Source organism: Notothenia rossii (genome assembly GCF_949606895.1).
Source record: "Notothenia rossii genome assembly, chromosome: 10".
Classification (NCBI taxonomy): domain Eukaryota; kingdom Metazoa; phylum Chordata; class Actinopteri; order Perciformes; family Nototheniidae; genus Notothenia; species Notothenia rossii.
Genome location: NC_136908.1, coordinates 43728428 through 43751530, shown reverse-complemented (window position 1 = coordinate 43751530; position 23103 = coordinate 43728428). Strand labels below are relative to the sequence as shown.

Genomic DNA, 23103 nt, shown 5'->3' with positions numbered 1-23103 from the left:
TTCACTAAGAAACTACTTTTATTGTGAAAACAAAGATCTGCACACCGAATATTTCTGTAGTCTATCAGGACCATCATTTGTTTGTGACGCTGCTTGCACCTCAGAGAAGGGTGGTTATAGTCAGGCTTATAAAGTGTGGCGAAAAACATAGTCAGCTGATGGGATGCATTTATTTCCACATCTACACTCCATCAGCTGATTATTTCTATTTGCCTCACTTTATGAACTTCACATCACTTGTACCGCAGAGTTTGCAACATCACAAATAAATGGGGCCAATATTCAGTCAGATGTGAAAGTGGAATCTAACATTTTCAGTAAGAATAACGGACGAAAGGAGTGCAAATACAAATACAATTTATTGAAATGTGAACCAAAAGTTAATCAAAAATGTTTTAAATAAAAAGCACATATGGACAGAAGGTGTAAACCTATTAAATGTATAAGTAAACACATTTAGTCAAATAAAGTGACAGACTACACTGTAAAATATTACCATGATTTCACAATATTTAGCTGTAATATTTTACAATAAATTACTGTTTTACCACTTTACAGTCTTTACCTGTAATGTAATAATACTGGAATTTTTTATTTCACAGTGAAATCAATACAGGCGCAGTTAATTACTGTGAATGTACAGGATAAATGATTCCCAGGATTTCACAACATGTTACTGTATTATTTCACAGTAAAATACTGTATTCAGACCATCCTCTGTGATAACACAACAAATTACGTGATTTTCTTGCTTTTATCGCTCTTGCTTGCTTTAAATACTAATTTCTTTCTTTGGTGCAGGTTTTACTTAAATTGAAAGGGGGACCGCTGCATCTGCCTTCAAATAAACGATGCAGCATATAAATCTATGTAAAATTTAAATTATTGTCTTGGCTTATTGTTTACAGGTGCTTCCATTAATCCTGAGACGGGCACGAAAGGCAATTTAAACCCCCATGTCAGCACATTCTTCAGAAAAAGTGTTGACTTCGAGTGGATGTCTGTGTAGACATGTGTTAAGTGCTCCCCTCCTTGTTTTCTTTTCTGTCTCCCTGCTGCCCAGGTGCACCTGGTCTGCCCCTGGTCTGCCCCTGGCTCCGCCTCTGCCCAGGTGCACCTGGTCTACCCCTGGCTCCGCCTCTGCCTAGGTGTTCCAAATTCCACTCAGCCGTGTATATATAAAGACTGAGAAGCTGGAGGAGAAGGATGTCTCGCCTATCCTAACGCCGGGAGACACTCTCCTTAGAATACCTCTTTGCCATTTTGAGCTGTAGAAGATATTTTTGTGTTTATGTTTAGCCTGGAGGACCTGGTAGTCCAGTTTTTGCGTCTTTTTTTGTTTCCCATATGGGTTTATATTTGATTTCTGGTTAGGGGGGGGAGCTCTGGGTCCTACGGTCCGTGGTGTGGCTGGCTCGGGTTCCCTCCTGTTTTTTCCTTTTGGCCAGTCCTCCAGACCTCTTTTTGTTTCCCGTTTCGCTTGTGTGAGCAAACGGCTGATTATCAATAAATGCTCGTTACCAAGTAGCAGTTATTGCGTGTATTCTTCCATGTTGCGGGTCTCAGCACGAGCCACTACCGCGGAGTAGAGGTTGGGGCCGTAACAACATGTCCAAGACACTGTGAAATGTACTGTACAATGGAGTAATAAAAACTTAAAGGGGACCTATCATGCAAAATGGGGACCTATCATGCAAAATGCACTTTTGTACGTCTTTTATACTTGAATATGTGTCCCCGGTGTTCCAGGGAACTCACCAAGTGTCAGAAAACACAACCCTCTTTATTTTCCTCCATATCCAAATCTCTAAAAAAGGGGCTGCAACGGATCTGATACAGACTGATCCAGATTTGAACACTTTTATGTCGTCACAGAAGTTGCGCTACGGCTATTGGGCCAACTCCATCAATCAGGAGGAGACAGCCACGGACATTGCCGTTCGAAAGCGCTGGAGACGCTGTAGTACAAATTTCAGGCCACCAGATGGTGCTGTTCTCACTGAAACCGAGCATGAAAGGCAGTGTTAAATTGAGCAAAATGAGGAATGGATAAAATGCATGATCTGTTTGGTATTTTGAAAAATAAAAAGTATAAATATGCCTTATATAGGTATGGTCCTACAATATATTATTCAAAAATAGCATGATAGGTCCACTTTAAAATTGGCTTTTTCTTTGTTGATTGAGCTGATTGAATTGTGTAGTTATGGTAAAATCAAAGTTAACTAGTCAAATGTACAATATATTATCATATTATTTACATTTGTATATTTACAGTAAATTACTGGCTAATGTGTTGCATTACTTCTACAGTAATAGTGTGAAAATACAGGTAATTACTGTAATTTATGTACAGCAAGTTACCATAATACCACAGCTCTGTACTGCTATATCACAGTAATTCCATGGGCATGGCAACTGTAAAGTCACAGTATTTAGTTGTACTTTTATTCTAATTTACTGTATATCTACAGTAAATTACTGTGAAATCCATGCAACTAGTAGCCAGTAATTTACTGTAATTTGACAGCCAAACCTTTTACAGTGTAGCTGTGTAGTTTGTATCAGCTAAGCCCAGCATGGGCTCCCCTCCATCAGGCCTGGTCCTCCTCGCAGAGGAAAGACCCTCATTCCTCTCCAAACCAACAGACAGGACGTCCATCACACGGAGGTTTCTCTCTGAAGTCTCTGCAGCTCTCTGGACACCACGCTGTCTCAATCCATTCATCACACGGAGGTTTCTCCCTGAAGTCTCTGCAGCTCTCTGGACACCACGCTGTCTCAATCCGTTCATCACATGGAGGTTTCTCCCTGAAATCTCTGCAGCTCTCTGGACACCACGCTGTCTCAATCCGTCCACACTGAATATGAGGGGGGGAAAAGGAAAATAATAAATGCTTGAGACAATAAGAAATATAAAGTTGACTGTTGAGTGACTCAGTTTTTTTTAGATTGTTAATACTATTACTGTATAACTAATATCCCAGGTTAAGAGGCACCTTCAAATAAAGATTGGTCTTTAAATAAATGTTGTCTCTTGAATTGTTTGTCTAAAGTCAAGGATCTAGAACTGGTACTTAGTTTTAATGATATAGTCTGGTTATTATGCTGTTTGGAGGAGGCCTCACAGGTAAGAGCACTAACTAGCTAACATCACATGTACCTTAGCTTGACTTAAATGTATTAAACATATAATTAAGTGATGGCAAAATATAAATAACTAATGTCATGCAAACATATTAATATTTGCTTGATTCCAGAGTTGAATTTAGCACAATTGCATACAAACGTCAAGGGATTTTAAGATTCTGAAGTCTTCGTTCTAAATAGAAAATAGCATGGATAATTTACAAAGGCTTTAAAAACACAGCAGGAGCCCAAGACAATTATAAAACTTGTCATTGTTTCAGTACAGTTCAATTGGTCTTATTTTCATAAACAGTTATCAACCGTTTGTGCCAAAGCAGTAATATATTAATTACTGCTGTAGACTACAACCACTACTTGTTTAGCTAGCATAAACTCAACAAAGCTAGCGTTAGCTGGCTAACTGATGTTATTTTGCCGCTAAACTGCACGATATAAAACGGTGGTCTTCAAAGCAGATTTAATCCTCAATCACAATAATAATATTTAAGTAATACTGGGCAAGTAATGGGCAAAACTTACCGTTGTCAGCCATGTCATGTCTTGTTGCCATTTCAGCGGACTGGTAGCGACACGAACTGTTAGCCCCTCAGTCGAGCCTCGTCATTCTGATAGCTCTGCCCCTTCGCTCCAACCCCCCTCCCTCCCCCCACATCTACAGGGGAAAATTACTTTTGCGACACATTTATCACAAGAAGTGTAGCAAAAGTCAAGACTGCAGATTCGTCGATTTATACTGCCACAGAGCAGATTCGTCAAGTTGTAATGACTGATTTGAGAGGTTGTAATAACCAAGTTGCAGTTGTAATGGAAAATATATTTTAAAAATATGTATTTTTCTGCAAGTGAACATTTCATAACTAAGTTCATTTTTTTTCTACAAGCTACAAAACTTTTTTTTTTCTTCTGTGACTTCAAATTTGGTTCACAGTTACGTGGATATTTTATAGTGTAAGTGTAAATGTATGCACACAAACTCAGATTTATTTTCTGCATGTGCTCACATCAGGTTTTACACGCTCTCACATTTTGCACCACATCTACCTTCATAGCTGCCCTTAAAGGCAATGTGAGCATCCATTCCCATTGGATAACGGAGAATTGTACATCCGGAAGTAAGTATTCCCCTTACTGTCGATTGATTTTACAGTGATATCTGCACTACTCATCGACTAAAAAACACCAGATTATCCTTGTTAATTACACAACATTGATTGGTTTAAATTGTGTGCAATGCTTTTGTATTTTTCCACTTTGATTCGGAGAAACAAATGTTTTTTTTCGGAGTAAAGAATGGCAGAAGACACTACACTACCCAGAATCCCCAGCTATCGTTTAGGACTACACCATGTGCTCTGTTTGACAAGCCCCGTGATTAGTTCTCAAGCTCTGTAATTGGATGTTGGAGTGGCAGTGCGCAAAGTTTACACGCATCAAACAGCACTTTGAAATGGAAGGAAACCCATCGGGCACACTATCCAAATCAAGACTCGAACGTGTCCTACCCCCCCCCCCCTTAGGTCACAGGCTCCTCCAACAGTGCAACACAATAAAACAGATACACAGAAAATACAGTGCAATTAAATTCAAAAAGTAAAATAGTAAAAGTAAAATAGTGCCATCAGAGTCTATATACAAGTGATTGGAATATGATATATTATACAAATAATTTCTAATAATAATAATAATAATAATAACTTTTATTTATATAGCGCTTTTCAATAACCCAAAGTCGCTTACAAAAAAAAATTAAAAGTACAGAAAGGGGGTGAACAGGCAGAAGACAACATATTGGACAAGAAAATTGAACATGAACATTACATGAACAGGCAAAGGACAACACAGGGGGGGAGCAAGCATAGGACAACGAGCAAAAGACAACATAATGGAAAAGAGGAAAGAAAAAGTTGATGAATGTATGAATAAGAGATGCAGCGTGGGGTGAATAAGAGATACAGCGTGGGGTGTGAGTGAAGTCAGTGGGTTGGGGGGTAGGGTAAGTTGAAGGCTTGGGAGAAGAGGTATGTTTTCAGCTGGGTTTTGAAGGTAGACAGTGTGGGAGAGTGGCGGACAGATTGGGGGAGGGAGTTCCAGAGGCGGGGTGCTGATCTGGAGAATGCTCTGTTGCCAAATGTTTTGAGTCTTGATGGTGGTACTGTGAGGGAGAGAGTGGAGGAGGATCGGAGGGCTCGGGGGGGGTTGTAGGGGATGAGGAGGTCAGAGAGGTAGGGGGGGGCTAGGTGGTGAAGGGCTTTATAGGTGAGGAGGTAGTGTTTTGAAGATGATGCGTTGTTTGATGGGGAGCCAGTGAAGAGAGCGGAGAACGGGAGTGATGTGTTCACGGGTCCGGTGTGGGTGAGGAGGCGGGCAGCAGAGTTTTGTACCATTTGGAGTCTATGGAGGGAATGGGAGGAGATGCCAGTGAGGAGGGCGTTGCAAATAGTCGAGGCGGGAGGTGATGAAGGCATGGATGAGGGATTCAGCAGCACGGGGGGGGAGGGTAGTGTTTGATTTTGGCAATGCGGCGGAGGTGGAAGTAGGAGATCTTGATGATGGAGCTGACATGGGGGTCAAAGGAGAGGGTGGGGTCCAGGATAACGCCAAGATTGCGTGCCAGGGGGGAGGGGGTGATGGTCGAATTCTCAATGGTGAGTGAAATGGGTCCTGTTTTATTGAGGGTTGATCTGGTGCCTATGATGAGTAGCTCTGTTTTATCACTGTTGAGTTTAAGGAAATTGTGAGTCAGCCATGTTTTTATTGAAGAGATGCAGGTTTCGATATGGGTGAGGGGAGGGTTGTGAGGGGATTTGGTGGTGATGTAGATCTGGGTGTCATCGGCGTAACAGTGGAAATCAAGGTTGAGGTTGCGAATAATGTGACCAAGGGGGAAAAGATAGCAGATGAAGAGGAGGGGGCCGAGGACTGAGCCCTGGGGGACCCCCTGTGTGACTGGGGAGAGGGCGGATGTGTGGCCAGAGAGGGAGATGAATTGTTGCCTGTCGGTGAGGTAGGAGGTGAGCCAGTCGAGAGCGGAGCCCTCAACACCTGTTGGCGCAGCCTTTGTAGGAGGATTGAGTGATTCACAGTGTCAAAGGCTGCGCTGAGGTCTAGTAGTAGCAGGATGTTGAGGGCACCGGAGTCTGCAGAGGAGAGGAGATCGTTGATTACTTTGACCAGGGCTGTTTCAGTGCTGTGGAGTGGGCGAAAACCAGACTGGAGGGGTTCATAGAGGTTGTTGGACTGGAGGTGGGTGTGGAGCTGGGTGGCGACAATACGCTCCAGTGTTTTGGAGAGGAATGGCAGGTTGGAGATGGGGCGGTAGTTGGAGAGGTTGGCTGGGTCAAGGGTGGGCTTTTTGAGGATGGGGGTGATGGAGGCAAGTTTGTAGATGGAGGGAACAAGACCAAGGGATAGAGATTGGTTGAAGAGGGTGGTGAGGTGGGGGATGAGGACAGGGAGGCAGGCCTTAGTTAGGGTCGTAGGGAGGGGGTCAAGAAGCAGGTGGTTGTTTTGGATGAGGTGATGATGGCTAGGATGTGGGAGGAGTCAACAGGAGAGAAGGCAGTGAGGGGAGGGAAGGGCGGGTGGACTGGGAGAGGAGGGGGGGCGTGGGGGTTGGAGGAGATAGTGGTCATGGCAGTTAGGGAGCTGTTGATTTGTGAAACTTTGTTGTTGAAGGCGAGGAGGAAGGAGTTGCATAGGTCAGGGGAGAGGGTGGATTGATGTCAGGTGGCTGGAGCAATTTATTGATGGTGGAAAACAGGATGCGGGGGTTCCGGTTGGTGCTGTTGATGAGGGTGGAGAAGTGGGCAGATTTGGCGGCTTGGAGAGCATCACGGTAGGAGGAGATGTGAACTTTATAGGCTTCGGACGTGGACGGTGAGGTGGGTTCGTTTGAACAATCTTTCAAGTTGACGGCCGGTCTGTTTCATGGTACGGAGTTCCGGGGTGTACCAGGGGGCGGGGTTGGTGAATGAAACAGAGGAGGTTTTCCAGGGGGCCAGAGAGTCGAGGGAGTCAGAGAGAATTGAGTTGAGTGTGGTGGCATAGTCGTCAGGGGAAGAGGGGCAGAGTCGGGCGGAAGGCAGAGGATATGAGCTGGGAGAGCCGTGAGGGGGTTGACTGCCTTGATTTGCGGTAGGAGATGGTGCGTTTTTTGGGGTTGTGGGGGGAGGGTAGAGGGGCGGAGAAGAGGATGCAGAGATGATCAGAGAGTGGGAAGGGGAGGGGCTGGGGGTTAGATAATGGTAGAAAGGAGGAGCAGTCTAAGTCCAGAATGTGCCTTTGGTATGGGTGGGGAAGTCAATGTGTTGGGTGAGGTGGAAGCAGTCAAGGAGGGAGAGGAAGTCAGATGTCAGGGGGGCATTGGGCTGATCCATGTGGATGTTGAAGTCGCCGGTAAGTAGGAGGTGGGAAGATAGAGAGGATGCAATGGTGAGTAGTTCAGACAGTTCAGAGAGGAAAGAGGGGTGTGGCTTCGGGGACGGTAGATTAGAACAGTAGTGATAGAGTTGGGGAGGGAGAAAGCAAGGTGTTCAAAGGATGAGATAGGTGGGAGGTTGAGGTTCAGTTCAGTGATGTGTAGGGATTGTTTGTGGAGAACAGCGAGACCACCCCCGCGCCCGGAGAGGCGGGGTCTGGCAGTGAAACTGTAGTTGGAGGGAGTGGCTTGGTTGAGAGCGTAGAAGTCCAGGGGCTGTTGCCATGTTTCACAGAGGAGAAGCAGATCAATGTTATTGTCCAGTAGCAGTTCATGTATAACAGGTGATTTGTTGGAGAGGGAGCGGCAGTTCAGGAGTGCGAGGGAGATGGATGGTGGAGCAGGGGAGGGGGTACAAAGGTTGTTGAGGTTGGCAGTGCGGTGGATGGGGATGGCGGGGGGGTGGGGGATAGTCCAGAGTGAGGGGATGGGTGAACCGTCAGGGAGGTGTCGGTTGCGGGGGAGGCCAGCGCCCCGGTGGATGTAGCGGCGTCGGCGGAGGATCCCAGCGGCGCTAGCTGCGGTGGCAGTAGCAGCAGGGAGACGATGGTTGTTGTTGAGGCTGTGGAGGTCAGCAGCAGTGTAGATGAGAGGGCGAGAGGTTGGTGGTGTAGTAGGCTGAAGCAGCGGGAGAGATAGTCCAAGCAGCAGATGAAAGGTAGCAGCAGATGAGAGTAGCCAAGGTAGTGTATTTGCAGTGGTTATTAACTGATTGGCTAGGAGTTGGTAGGCAGTGAGATATGTGAAAGCAGCAGTGGACCAGGTGTTGGAGTGAGTGATGCGTGTGGTGTTGGTTACCCCAGACCGTCCCTGCGGCACCATGTCTGGACCTAGCTACCCAACAGTAGACGAGCTGGTGGGGAGTGGAGGCTCCCCGCAAGAACGCCGGCTGGGCAGCCAGACAGAGTGAGTGTTGTTGTTGTTGATGTACGGCGCACAACTAGGTCGGTCCAGGTTGGCACAATCACCATCACAAAACACACAGCGTACTCACCCGAGTCCAGAGCAGCGATCAACACACCCAGAGCCAGGAAAAACAATCCAGTGGTGTAATCAGGTAGTCCAATTGTGACGGGAGCCAGCTGTTAGCTTCGGTGGCTAACGTAGCATACAGACCGGGTAATCAAGGTGACGGAGTGGAGCCAGCTGTTAGCTTTGATGGCTAACGTAGCATACAGTCCAGTAGTGAGGGAGCCTATGAATGGAAACGGAGCTGGAGAGATGCACAACGGAGTGAAGAGCAGCCTTGGATCGGCGAAAACCAGCATAGAGACCCGTAGACAAAACAAACAAACATCCAGAAACAGTCCGGGGGTAGAAGCGGCAGTCAACAGACAAGACGCCAGCGTTGCTCTAGCACCGGAGGGACAGACGTGACGTGACACGACAGCTCTCACACAGGGGGGAGAGCAGCTAAGTAGCAGCCAGATGAATGTTATGGACGTTGTTTCAAAGTTCAGGTGTTTAATAGTCTTCTGGCCTGCGGGATGAAGCTGTCCCTGTCTGGTGGTTTTAGTCCGGATGCTGCTGTACCGCCTGCCAGACGGCAGCAGACAGAACAGTTTGTGGCTGGGATGATGGGGTCTTTTATCATCCTGAGGGCTTTCTTTAAGTTAACCTGGTATTTTTACTCCACTACATTTATTTGAGTGACTTTACAGATTTTGATTAATGATGTGATATATAAACAACCCTTAAATCAGACTTTAGTTGCACCTGAGTAAAATTCAGGGAAAAGGTGATTGTCAAGTGCCAACAATCAGGAGAGATATTTGATAGTTGGTGCTTGAGAAGACTAAACATTTATCTGCAGATCCCTATAAAGCATATTCATTACTCGTTATTCTATAATTGTTCATCAAAAACTGTATATAATGGCTATTTTGCAAATCCCTTTAAAGATTTCAAGATTTTCAAAAGTTTATTGAAATATCATATCCACAACTAACTGTAGTTATGCAATGATGACAAACTTGGGTCTTAGGTTCCTCAACAAGAGATCTATCAATATGTGTGTACCTCCACCATTAAACTGTCATATTCTGCACATTTCTTATTCTATCCATACATCTTATATAATAAATATAATATTGGTTAAAATAAGTGCCTCAACATAGTTAACATTGCAGGAAAGTTGATTGTCCAACCCAGTTTCATAAAAAAAACGTGTAATAACTACGTTGGTCCACAACTTGGGACGTAGTATTTCTACAAAAACGCCTCTGAAATTGTAAGATCCCTACGTTTTTTTTTCACCATTCATTCCAATGGCTGGCGTCTATGTCACGTGATCTTCAAATTTCTCCCTGCAGAAAAAAATAACATGGCCGAACTTCGTTTTTATTCTCGTGGAAAATGCCTATTTTAAGGTTAGTTTGGCCATTAAAATGCGTTTTGATGTCATTTGATGCGAGAAATATGAGTTGTTATTTCAGATTATGTGTGCAGTGGATGTACATGATCTTTAGTTTGCTAGTTATTACGAAGATTACTTCAGGAAATTGTGTCTATACAACGTTTTCATTGTTCATTGTGGTTGCTAGGGACGCTGCTATCAATATTATTTATGTTATGTTGTGTAACTGTTTAATGGTGTTATCTTTATTGCTACCCCCTTCCCTGTCAATTTATAGTGTTGGTCAACAGCGCAAACGTATTAGTTTAACAAAATCTGCATCTAAAATTGCTCCAAATATGTAATAACGTGCTTAAACCAGTAGGAGGTGCGGGTTAAAAAGCTTTCAAGTTTACAGTGTTAACAAAATAAAATATATTGCTGTTTCTGGTTTAGTTTACGACGGATATATTTTGTTATTGTTTTGATATTTGTAACATAAAAGCGATGGAAAAACCCCACAGCAACACAGAAAAGATGGTCTTAACATGACCCAGCGGTCTAGTAGTTAATAAAAAACAATAATATCAAAACAAATTATTACTACTAACTTTATTGTGAAATTAAAACAGAACGGTAAAAGAATAGTTGCCGGTCTATTCTGATGCCCGATCTCTGTAGATCAGCGGTTTTCAAAGTGTGAGGCGCACCTCCCCTGGGGGGCGCCAGAGAGCTTCAGGGGAGGACACAAAAGAACGAGAAAAAGACGAGTAAAGTGACACTTGCCCACTTGTGGCTGTCTGTGGAGACCGAGTTCCCCCACCTCGCCAAAAAGGCTGTAAAAGTGCTCATTCCCTTCACCTCCACCTACCTGTGTGAGTGCAGGTTTTCCGCATTGACTTTGATCAAAACCAAGTACCGGTAAAGGCTGCAGCCAGAGAATGATCTGCGTTTATTCCTGTGTGCATCAAAGACGCAGACTCATTGTTCCCACTAAAGTAGGGTCGAGTGTAATAAGGAGGCAAAGTTGACGTTCAGTGTGTTGCCGGGAGCAAATAAGGATTTATCCACCATGTTGAAAATGTTAAAAAATATATGTCTTGAGAACACGGCGTGCGGAAATATACGGGTCGTGCTGCAGCTAGATGTGCCTGTCCTCTTTAAGAAGGTGTCGGCGACTGACATGCAAGGAAGAACGGCTGTCCACAGGCTGTTCCAACTTTAACAACTGTATTAACTTCCAGGGTAGTGAATTGAACATGCAATTGTAATTGGGTGTGTGGTATATTTTCATGCACGGACACGCATGTTCCACAACGCACAAACTGAACAACACTCAATTTTCCGATCGCTACCAGTGTCCTTGTGATCTTGTTATAATAACAACTGCACGTTACTGATGCAATATGGTTGAGACCATTCGGGCTTATTCTAGAGGGGTGCAAGGAATAGTCCAAGTAGTGGGGGAGTTGTATACAATATGTTTAAAACATAAAAATAAAAAGGTTTAAAAAAGTTATTGTTTAATGTTTTAAGGAGGTGACGCTACTCAGCCAATCAAATCGGTGCAGTCAGCACGATAGATTCAAACACACACACACACACACACACACACACACACACACACACACACACACACAGAGACGAGACAAGAGGAGAGAAACAGTCGGAGTAATTTCAAATGGCGAAAGGTAGACAGCGAAAACAGAGCATTTAATTATATTTTCTCTTACTGGACCTATTTGAAATGCAATTGAATACCCCTGCATTATAGCAACAACAACAATAATAATAATAATAATAATAATAATAATAATAACAGCAATAATAATTGGGAGGGGGGGCGCGGCTGTTCTTATGTTCTCTGAGGGGAGGCTCACCTACCCACACTTTGAAAACCCCTGCTGTAGATCAATAAAGAACTATGACAGATGTGTAATATTTAATGCAGCCAAACAATTTATTACAATGCATTCATGTGATGACTTTCAAAGAGTAAAGCAAGCACTGCTGAATAAAGTATGATTTTATCTTTTACGAAACGTTTTTTTCTTATGGAATGCAGTTGGAGGTCAACCAATCACAGAGCTTGAGGACTGATCACGGGGTTTGTCAAGCTCAGCACATGGTGTAGTCCCAAACGATAGCTGAGGATTCTGGGTAGTGTAGTGTCTTCTGCCATCCAAAAACTCAGAACAAATATTTGTTTCTCCGAATCGAAGGGGAAAAGCATTGTACACAATTTAAACCAATCAATGTTGTGTAATTAACAAGGATAATCTGGTGTTTTTGAGTTGATGGGTAGTGCAGATATCACTGTAAAATCAATCGACAGTAAGGAGAATACTTACTTCCGGGTGTAAAATTCTCCGTTATCCAATGGGAATGGACGCTCGTAATACAATAAAGGGGACATGATCATTATCTTTTAAATAACGTTAACTAAAGGGAACAATCTATTTGACACGGCTGAAGCTCTGGCCTTCCTTAAAACTAATTTAATACAAATCACAGTTGTATTACACACAATGCACAGTTTTTTGAGAACAAAAATTCGTAACTAATGTAATTTTTACATTCTGACGAAAAATAAAAATGATTATGAATACAAATAAAATAAAATAAGCCTCCTGTGAGTTACTACAAGTTATAAAGTAGATTTTAAAAACGTTTTATAGAATAAAAGCTCACTGCGGGACGTTGTAGAAATGCGTGTGTGCACCACGACAAAAGAGCCTTTTTTGTGTGGTGCCGACTAGTGATGGGAATTATGGCTCTTTGAAGGGAGCCGGATGTTATGGCTCCGTTCCTTTCAAAGAGCCGTTCAAAAGAGCCGTTTTTTATTTAAAGGAGGTGGGGTTACTAGGTTTATCTGCGAAATAATCACAGGGATAATGATTGACTGTATTGCCAGACCTAATGTCAATAATCTGCATTGTAAACATGACACAAGGTGGTGCCATATCCATGTCATTCATGTCAGTAATACTAGGTGTGAAAGCGACTATTAATGAACTACTTTAAATTGACCCTCTGTATGTCAATAAAGTTGCCTTGCCTTGAATGAAATTCACGCAACTCTTAATTAGATAGGCTACTGTGTTTTTAAGTGGCGATGGAGATTATTTGTTGACCCTGCTTTAAAGGATATTTTGCCTTTACAAATGATGCGCTTCACTGCCTGGGTTTTGGTTGAAGTGCATCGAAGTGCTGCTGCGTTTTCGCGTTTGGCTCGTTTTCAATCCAAAAAACACGTCGTCTACCTGTCCTGTACCACTTGTTATGACTTCTCTCTCTTTCTCTCTTTCTCTCTCTCTCTCTCTCTCTCTCTCTCTCTCTCTCTCTCTCTCTCTCTCTCTCTCTCTCTCTCTCTCTCTCTCTCCCTCTCCCTCTCCCTCTCCTCTCTCTCTCTCTCTCTCTCTCTCTCTCTCTCGCTCTCTCTCTCTCTCTCTCTCTCTCTCTCTCGCGTATTCCGTTAAGACCCACCCCATCTCACTCCTTGTGCTGAAACCTATGGCTGAAACATACCAGAGTAGGCAAAACACTCTCACTCCATAAACGTCCAGGAGCGACGGTTGGTCAGGGTCCCGTGGTGTGCAGTTGTGATGCTCCTAGGCTCCTTCAGCTTCATAAAGGGACGCAAATAGCTTTTGTAAAAGATTGTTTTTGTAACATTAACAGTATTTTAACTGTTACCTTTGACCTTTGTTAATGCAGTTTAATTGTAGGATGTTTGGAAAGGATGAGAAGGTATTCTGTCTGCGTTTGTGTTGGTTTTGGAGACGTGTGACCTGTTAAACTGTGATCGACTAGATGGCCTTGATCTGGGAGACGGAGATAGATTGCTCTTGTCTCCACCCACATATCTGGGGGGTTTCGCGGTACTTTCCTCACTCGAGTAAAGTACCGGAGAATGAAACCTAACTTTGACTCTTGTCAAAATTCTTCCCTTTTATCAGGTATGTAGATAGTACAAAACCATAACAAATTGGGCCAAACTATAACATAACATGTGTAAGGAGTGTTTTAAAGTGGTTGTGTGAAATATTGAGTGTGTTATTATTACGTTTTATCAGCTTGGGCTGATGTGTGTGATAGCCGACAATGTGTGTAGTAACGTCTACATGGTTACATGAACAAACACTGCGTAGCATGCATTTGCCGCCATCTTGTGTATTGTGTATGGACACAATTATATGTAATATGTTGTCAATTATATAATCTTATCAATGATATTGTGGTAATTAAGAAGTTTCATGATTGAAATACAGTGTTAATAGCCAAGTTTTATGTGCTATTGAAAGGTGTTGCATTTGTTGACTGACTCGAGTAAAGTACCGGAGAATGAAACCTAACTTTGACTCTTGTCATAATTCTTCCCTTTTATCAGGGGCGTAACACTTTCAACTAGGGATGTTAACGGTTAATCGACTATCGATTAATTGTCGAAAAGAATTTACTCGATTAAATTAAATTAATTGTGACTAATTGAACATTGTAATCTAAGACCGTTTCCCACAGGACGTACTTGAACGTGACCCGAGATTCTCGCGAGCCGCTAGAGCTAGACCTGTCACAAACTTGAAGCGGCAAAAAAACTAAAACAAACAATGATGAGGCGGTCAAAACGGAGTGGAGTGTGGGAGCATTTTAGATTAATTAACGATGAAAAAGACGCACAATGCAAACTTTGCGGTGCTACATTTAAATACAACAGCTCTACAAGTTCGTTAAGATACCACCTGAACAACTTGCATGTAACGTTAGCCATTCCGTCGCCTTCACAACCTACAATTGCTGCTGTGCTGGGAAGGCGAGTATGCGACCAAAGAAAAGCAGACGGCATTACTCAGAGAATTTGCGGGATGATTGAAAGAGATATAATGCCAATTAGCACCACCGAGGCCGAGGGATTTCGGGAGCTGATACAATTCATGGAGCCAGGATATAACATCCCTTCGCGAGCGACCGTGACTTCCAACTTGGAAGCACGCTACGAAATTAAGAAGGCTAAGCTAAAAACATGTTTGTCCGCGGCTAATGTGGCTCTGACGACGGATTGTTGGACAGCACTGACTACAGAAAGCTACATCACGATTACTTGCCACTATATTGAAAACGACTGGCAGGTAAAGTCGGCAGTCCTTCTTACGGAGAGCTTATCCGAGAGACATACAGCTGATAATTTAGCTGCCAAACTGAACCAGGCTGTGGAGTCATGGGGACTCACCGGCCGTGTAGTAGCCTGTGTGCACGACAACGCTCGGAACATTGTTTCAGCAAACAACCCCGCACGAGTCAGTTGGAAATCAGTGTGTTGCTTTGCTCATACTTTAAATCTGGCCGTCAATGACGGATTCGCTGCTGCTGGTGTCAACCGAGTAATTGGAGCTGCTGGCAGGCTGGTCAAGCACTTCAATCACAGCACACCAGCAACGAAAGCGCTAGAAGCAAAACAAAGACAAATGCAGCTACCAGCTCATCGGCTCATTCAGTCCTGTAAGACCAGGTGGAACTCTGTACATGCGATGTTTGGCAGACTCGTAGAACAGCGATGGGCCGTGTGTGCTGTGCTAACAGACCGTTCAGAGACCAAGCTTTCAGATGCGAGGACGCTGGAATTGAGAGACGACTTCTGGCAGCTTATGGAGGACATAGCGCCAGCACTAGAGGCTCTCCAATGTGCAACTACTGTAATGTCAGCAGAGACGGAGGTATCCATATCCAACACGTACCCCATCACATTTAGTCTGATTAACACGCATCTCAAGATGGCAAATGGAGACAGCAACAGAGTGGCGGAATTCAAATCTAAAGTGCGCACTTCGTTGGGGGAACGGATGAAGGTAAGCTATGGCCATTAATTAATTAAACTCTTCGATCACATTTGAGCTATATAACAGATTATGGGGTGAATCACTTATCACCAACACATTGTCACAGTGTAAACTGCGTTTTTATGCAGTTGTACCCTTGTCATGTCAAACCTTATTAAATAAAACTCTAATGCTAGCTTTCTCCTTTATTTAATTTTAACAGGTTGAGTCTGAAGACCTCACATCAACAACACCAATGATAGCAACGATGCTGGACCCACGGCATAAGCACCTGGGATTTCTAAGCCCAGCAAGCAGGATCTCAGCTAATACCAAACTGCTTGAACTGGCTATGGAAGAACATGTGGACTCCACATCAACAAATGAAGCCACCACTGGAGATGATGTGCCAGTCCAGGGAGCTACACTTCAGAGACACACTTCTGCTATGACTCTTCTACTGGGTGAAAACTATACCACCAGCAGCAACGATGACATTAAAGAGGAAGTGGACATGTTTCTGAAGGATGCCTCACCACTCCTTGATTCCAGTCCCACAGAATGGTGGAAAGTCAATGAAGGAAGATTTCCGAGGCTGGCAAATGTGGCACGACGATATCTGTGCATACCGGGCACGTCTGTCCCATCAGAACGTGTATTCTCAGCAGCTGGCCTGACTGTAAACAGGCTGCGCACACGACTTACTCCTGACCACGTTAATATGCTTATTTTCTTGAACAAAAATAGAGGGGTCTAGGTCAGGAGCCTATTCAAAACACATTGAGACAGGAATGTTTTTGTTTCAGGAGAGGTAGCCTATATCTTCATTTGACTGTTCTAAGGGTCGCCCTCTAATGTTACTGTCACCTTCCTCAGGGATGATTTAAGTTGTGTTCAGAATATATTTGAAGTTTCCAGGGCTAGTTATCTTACTGTTACCTTTCTCAGACCAAAGGGGATTATAAATGCTGCTGCTAATGTTTCAAGTTTTACATATGTAGTTAACCAGATTATAATGTGTAGGCTTAATATTGTGTAGGCTAGGCCTACCCATATTGTTTAGATTTCTATTTAAAATTAATTTTATTTTGCTTAATGTTTCACATGCGACAGGTGAGCCAGTGCACAATTATTTTTTTATGTATTTGAATTTTCTGTGCTTAATTTATTTTGTTAAACTACATAAATGCCATTATCTGCACATTATCCTAACTGGTACAATAAAACATCAATTGTGCAATATAGCATGCATTTTTATTCAGTAAATAAGCAATATTTAGCTTTTTATGTTAAAGACACTATCGATACAGTGAGAAATGTACATTCTCAGGAAAAAAGCCGTTTATATCAGTTAATCGTTAATCGATCGATAAGGTCAATCAACTAATGATTAATGAATTAATCGATAATTTGCATCCCTACTTTCAACTGATTGCAATGTATTCCCATCTGCGGCGGGATTTGACGCTCATGGAAGCACGGCATTCGTTTGTGTCGGCTGCCCTTAAAGGCAATGTGAGCGTCCATTCCCATTGGATAACGGAGAATTGTACACCCGGAAGTAATTATTCCCCTTACTGTCGATTGATTTTACAGTGATATCTGCACTACTCATCGACTAAAAAATACCAGATTATCCTTGTTAATTACACAACATTGATTGGTTTAAATTGTGTGCAATGCTTTTGTATTTTTCCCCTTTGATTCGGAGAAACAAATATATATTTTTCTGAGTAAAGGATGGCAGAAGACACTACACTACCCAGAATCCCCAGCTATCGTTTAGGACTACACCATGTGCTCTGTTTGACAAGACCCGTGATTAGTTCTCAAGCTCTGTGATTGGTTGACCTCCAACTACATTCCATTCATTCCAATGGCTGGTGTCTATGTCACGTGATCTTCAAATTTCTCCCTGCAGAAGAAAAAAAAATGGGCAGAACTCCGTTTTATTCTCGGTGGAAAATGCCTATTTTAAAGTTAGTTTTGCCATTAAAATACGTTTTGATGTCATCTGATGCGAGAAATATGAGTTGTTATTTCAGATTATGTGTGCAGTGGATGTACATGATCTTTAGTTTGCTAGTTATTACGAAGATTACTTCAGGAAATTGTGTCCATACTACAACGTTTTCATTGTTACCAAGGTGGTTGCGAGGAACGCTGCTTTCGATATTATTTCTGTTATGTTGTGTAACTGTTTAATGGTGTTATCTTTATTGCTACCCCCTTCCCCGTCAATGTATAGTGTTGGTCCACAGCGCAAACATATTAGTTTAACAAAATCCACATCTAAAATTGTGGCATAGATACATTATTTTCCCGTGTGCAATTCTCCATTTACTCAACAATAACACATAATTATCCTTGTGTTTATTTATTTGTTTGATTAATAAACACAAGTTGGAGTCCGTCAGGACCGAGGGTCAGAGCAGCTAATTTGCTTTAGAGAATATTACACCCGGAAGTAAGTATTCTATCCGCTTCGCTTGACAAACCCTGTGATAGTCCTCAAGCTCTGTGATTGGAGAGTGTGCTCCGAGGGTTACGCCGAGCGTCGAACAGCACTTGAAATGGGATGGAACCACGGCAGACTGTCCAAAACTGGATTTGAACGGGTCCACCCTGTCCCCCCCTCCCCCACCCCGTCCCCAGAACTACACATGCTGGCTATTGTGTTTCCCAACATGTTCTCTATCTATGGCACGGGAGTTGTAGTTTCAAAAGACGTTTTCGTTTTTCCCATAATAAGAAGTTGCCAGTATTAAACTGTGTACATCCCTGGAGGTTTAGGGGATAGGAAACACTCAAATTTAAAACATATAATTAATAAATGGGTGAAAATTGCTTGTACCCATAATGGGCAGCATTAAGATATATACCCACATGCCAGCTAAGGTCAGAAGAGCTTTATTTAACAGCTGGTCTTATGTCTGTGACCCCTCCTGTTGTTAATTGATAAGCCTGAAACGCACTTGTCAAGGTTCAGAGGCAAATTTTGTAAATATGGCAGCCATCGATCATGTTCAGATAAGATATACTTTATTGATCCCAAGTTGGAAACATTTGCGTTACATCAGCATGTGTAACAGTTTTAAATATGCAGTGGTGTTTATTTGTAAATCATTTAGTATAATCCCACAAATTCTGTGTTTTATATTTAATAATTCAGTGTTCTTTATTTATTGATTGTTCAATACCTGACAAGGCCAGAGATGAAATATCTACATACATCTTATAAGAGTATAATACATACAGTATGTATAATATCACTTAAAATAAGTGCTTCAACATAGTTAACATTGCTGGAGGTATGCACAAATATTGATAGATGTCTTGTAATGCACTATTGAGGAACCTGCGACCCAAGTTTTTCATTAATTGCATAACTACACCGTTTGTGTATATGATATGTCAATAAACTTTAGAAAATCTTGAAAGAGATGTGCAAAATAGTCATTATATACAGTCTTTAATTAACTATTAATAGAGAATAACGAGTAATGAATATACTTTATAGGGATCCTATGAATATCTAATAATACAAATAATGACATTCAATAACATGCTTTAACCACTAGGTGTCCCTTTATATCAGCTGTGCACCTTTATGGTGTAAATACAGCCTATCTACAGAGGTAGCGCTTCATTTCAGACAGTTTGAAACGCGAGGGCCGTGATTGGTACGTGATCTGCCCTCGCTCAAGGGAAAACCTCCAGCTTGACTTGATAGATAAATGTAATTATAATGAAGCCAGCTGCAATGGATCATTGATCCACCAGGGGGTGCAGTGGGGTTCCACACAGGAGCTCATGTGAAATAAAGTCAGATACAGTACGCTGGATGTACAGCGGAACTTTGTTAAGATCCATATGTCACGGATATCATACTCTGTGCTAAATAAGAAACATGTAATCATTTACAAAACATCACCATGTTGTTATTTAAAAAATAATGTTGTTTAGTCGAAAAAAACGAACAGGAGGAAATGCAGCCCGGCTCTCGATTTTTAATCCTAATTTAATCATCATCTTCACCACGATCATTTATGTTTATGTTCGCCGAATTTACATGAAATCACTGACACATATGAATATACTGTATTAAACTTCATTAAAACATTATTAACGTGCCTAAACTCAGTAATTCACTAAAAATATTTATATTTTAATGGAGGCAGATCAGGATCCCGACGTGTAGCGGAGGGATCTTGATCAGCATGAAGGGTGTTATTTTCCAGATAAGGAACAAGTCCCTGCAAATTAACCCGCTTATTACATGGCCACATTCTCAACAAAGTAACGACATGACTCCCAATATTAATTGAAATGCTTTTATGGATTTAGAAAATGTTTTTATTGATTTAAAAAATAGTTATATGTATTGATTTAAATTTTGACATGCATCCGCTAAGAAAAATAGTCCGTTGTTACCGTTTTTTATACAGTCTGAATGAAACGGCAGCTCTCAGCTGTGTATTTACACAACTAATGGCCCATCAACCACAGCTCTCTCCCCCCCTCCCCCCCTGATCTTTCTTCTCCAGCAGCTAAATTAACTGTAGGTTACTCTGAGTGACAAGTTTACAGATAGTGACAACACCATACAAGCTGGTGGGTTGAAAGTGTAACCCACATTAAAACATAGTAAGCATAAATTCATTCAAAAGTGATTTCATTAAAGGATACACGTTAAAATTGGTCAATGATAACATTGACCAATCCCTTTAAAAATACAATAAATAAAAGTAGTATGACAAATTACAAGGTACTGTTCCTTTAAGGCAGGGGTGTCAAATTCAAACTTACTGAGGGCCATTCTGACGGTTGTGAATAAAATCAGGGGCCATGACATTCATTACAGTGATTCTTGTTATGGTTACAACTCATATACATGACTCAGAGATAACGTCAATGCAGCCAAACTGGCGTGTTTATTCACAATCAAACCAAACACATGACTGGCGAGAACCTGCCAGGAGAGGGCACATGGATGACAGGACCATAACAAATATGTTTAGAACTAGGCTAGCAGGTGGATTAAATAAAATAAAAATAGTGTGTTCCCCCTTCATATTTGTGGATAATTCTTTATATCAGCAAAATAAGATGAAAGTGCTGTCAATAGCATCAAGTGCAAAACCAATGCTGTTTTTAAAGATAATAATAATTAAAAAAAAGAGAAGTGCACAATTAAACAAACTACATTAGCAGTCTAGCCTACAGTAGGTTCAGTTTATGTTTATGTTTTCTGTGATAACACAAAAATAGTCAGTGCAACAAGGCCTATCTGAAATGCATTGTAGTTTAACTTTTACCAGACACTCTGCACCTTTTCTTACAGATGATCTCATCTATTCTAGGCTTAATGTCCTTTGCTGTGGCCACTTTCAATACCGACGTCAGATGCTGGTCAGTGATCCGGGATCTGTGGGATGTCTTATTCAAGTTCATTATAGAGAACATCTGTTCGCACGAGTAAGTGCTCCCGAACATGGACATGATGTGTGCAGCATGAAGACGCAACTCTGGCACAGATTCAGGGAGGAGAGGTGCAAACTCAGCAGCCCCGACTGACTGGTACTGGGTCTTCAGAGCGCTGTTACATTGCAGTTCAATGAGTTCCAATTGCAGGTGCTCAGGGGCAGTGTCGACATCAATTGCAAAAGGATTTGCGAACAGGTCAATGTTGAATTTCTGTGATTCAAAATCAGCAAACCTCCTGCTGAATTCCTCTTTGAGTGTGTTCAGTTTGTCAGCATACACTTGGGTCGGGAGTGGAATGGTGACGGTGGCGCTTATTGTTTGACAGGTAGGAAAGTGGGTCAAATTACCTCTACGCATCTGCCCCTCCCACAGACGCAGTTTCAGTTCAAATGCCTTCACGGAGTCCCGCATCTCTGTGATCAGCTGCTTTCTTCCCTGGAGTTTCACATTCAGTGAATTGAGGTGCTCAGTAATGTCACACATAAACGCCAAGTCGCCCAGCCACTTTTCATCCTCAAGCTCGGGGACGGGCCTCTGTTTGCTTTCCATGAAACGAGCGATCTCAGTGCGGGTGTCGTAAAACCTCCTCAGCACTTTCCCCCGACTCAACCAGCGCACCTCTGTGTGATAGGGCAGATCCTCTTGCACGGAGTTCTCCTCCTCTAAAAGAGCCCTAAACTGCCGATGATTCAAGCCCCGTGCACGAATAAAGTTCACAGTTTTAGTCACAACAGTCATGACATGTTCCATGCCCAACACCTTACCGCAGAGGGCTTCTTGGTGGATGATGCAGTGGTAAACTACCAAGTTTTCTCCTGTGTCCCCCATCGCCTTTCGGGTCAAACCGACCAAACCCCGAACTTCCCCGCACATCGCCGGTGCACCATCCGTTGTCAGTCCAACAAGTTTACTCCAGGGTAGCTCCATCTTGTTCACGCTCTGCTCCACTTGGGTGAAAATATCCTTTCCCGTTGTTGTCCCGTGAATCGGTTTCACGTCTAAAAGTTCCTCAGTGACGGACAGCTGACTGTCAACCCCGCGGATGAATATGGACAGCTGGGCTGTGTCCGTCCTGTCTGTACTCTCATCTACAGCTAGTGAATATGAAATAAAGTCCTTGGCTTTTGTTTTTAGCTGGCTCTCTACATCGGAGGCCAGTTCATCAACCACTAGCCACAGTATTACGGGACAGGCTGATGTTTGAAAATGCCTGCTTCTTGTCAGGGCATACAACGCTGCACACTTTTTCAAGGCAGTCTTTAATAAACTCTCCCTCGCTAAACGGCTTGCTAGCCTTTGCGATTTCCTCTGCAATAATAAAACTTGCCTTGGTAGCAGCCTCACTTTCACTACTGATGCGGGTGAACATGCTTTGCTGATGTTGAAGGTTGCGTTTCAAGTCTTTGGCTTTCTGCAGCCGCTGCTCCATGGACATGTTAGCATATTGCTCGCCATGTTTCGTTTCGAAGTGTCTGCGGATGTTATACTCTTTGAACACTGCCAGCGACTCTTGACATACGAGACACACTGGCTTTTGTTTTAATTCACAAAACAGGTATTCAGCTTCCCACCTCTCCTGAAAATGTCGATAATCTTTGTCTACTTTTTGTTTTTTCGCCATCGTTTGTTTATGCTAGCTTTCAATCTCCTTTGCAAAGCGTACCTTCAGAGAAGGTTACTCGGCCGTTACTGACGTAGTGAGACGTGCGACAGCGCCCTCTTGTGTTTCAGCGTTGCATTGTCACAGACACAAGCTCGCGGGCCACATTAAATTGATGACCAGGATTGACAGGAGGGCCAGGTTCAATATTGCAGAGGGCCATGTTTGGCCCGCGGGC

General features: G+C 42.7%; 2 protein-coding genes and 1 long non-coding RNA gene across 3 annotated transcripts; 1 reads left to right on the top strand and 2 right to left on the bottom strand.

The window, feature by feature from the left end:
• Positions 1-340: 340 nt before the first annotated feature.
• On the bottom strand, positions 341-3745 carry LOC307022156. Its single transcript, XR_013803318.1, has 2 exons — positions 3670-3745; positions 341-2861 (listed from the first exon to the last, which is right to left on the bottom strand). It is a non-coding gene; the product is annotated as an uncharacterized lncRNA (long non-coding RNA).
• Positions 3746-14378: 10633 nt separating this feature from the next.
• LOC307021558 (E3 SUMO-protein ligase ZBED1-like) lies at positions 14379-17020 on the top strand. The gene is made up of 2 exons (XM_079653766.1): positions 14379-15808; positions 16002-17020. Exons 1-2 carry the CDS (start codon positions 14573-14575, stop codon positions 16533-16535), a joined length of 1770 nt encoding a protein of 589 aa, XP_079509892.1. The 5' UTR covers positions 14379-14572; the 3' UTR covers positions 16536-17020.
• A 4065-nt stretch (positions 17021-21085) lies between these two features.
• LOC307022770 (general transcription factor II-I repeat domain-containing protein 2-like) lies at positions 21086-22700 on the bottom strand (the record flags this gene model as incomplete). Its single annotated transcript, XM_079655663.1, has 2 exons — positions 21086-22434; positions 22610-22700. The coding sequence occupies 2 exons, from the start codon at positions 22698-22700 to the stop codon at positions 21086-21088; spliced, it is 1440 nt and encodes a 479-aa protein (XP_079511789.1).
• Positions 22701-23103: the final 403 nt, after the last annotated feature.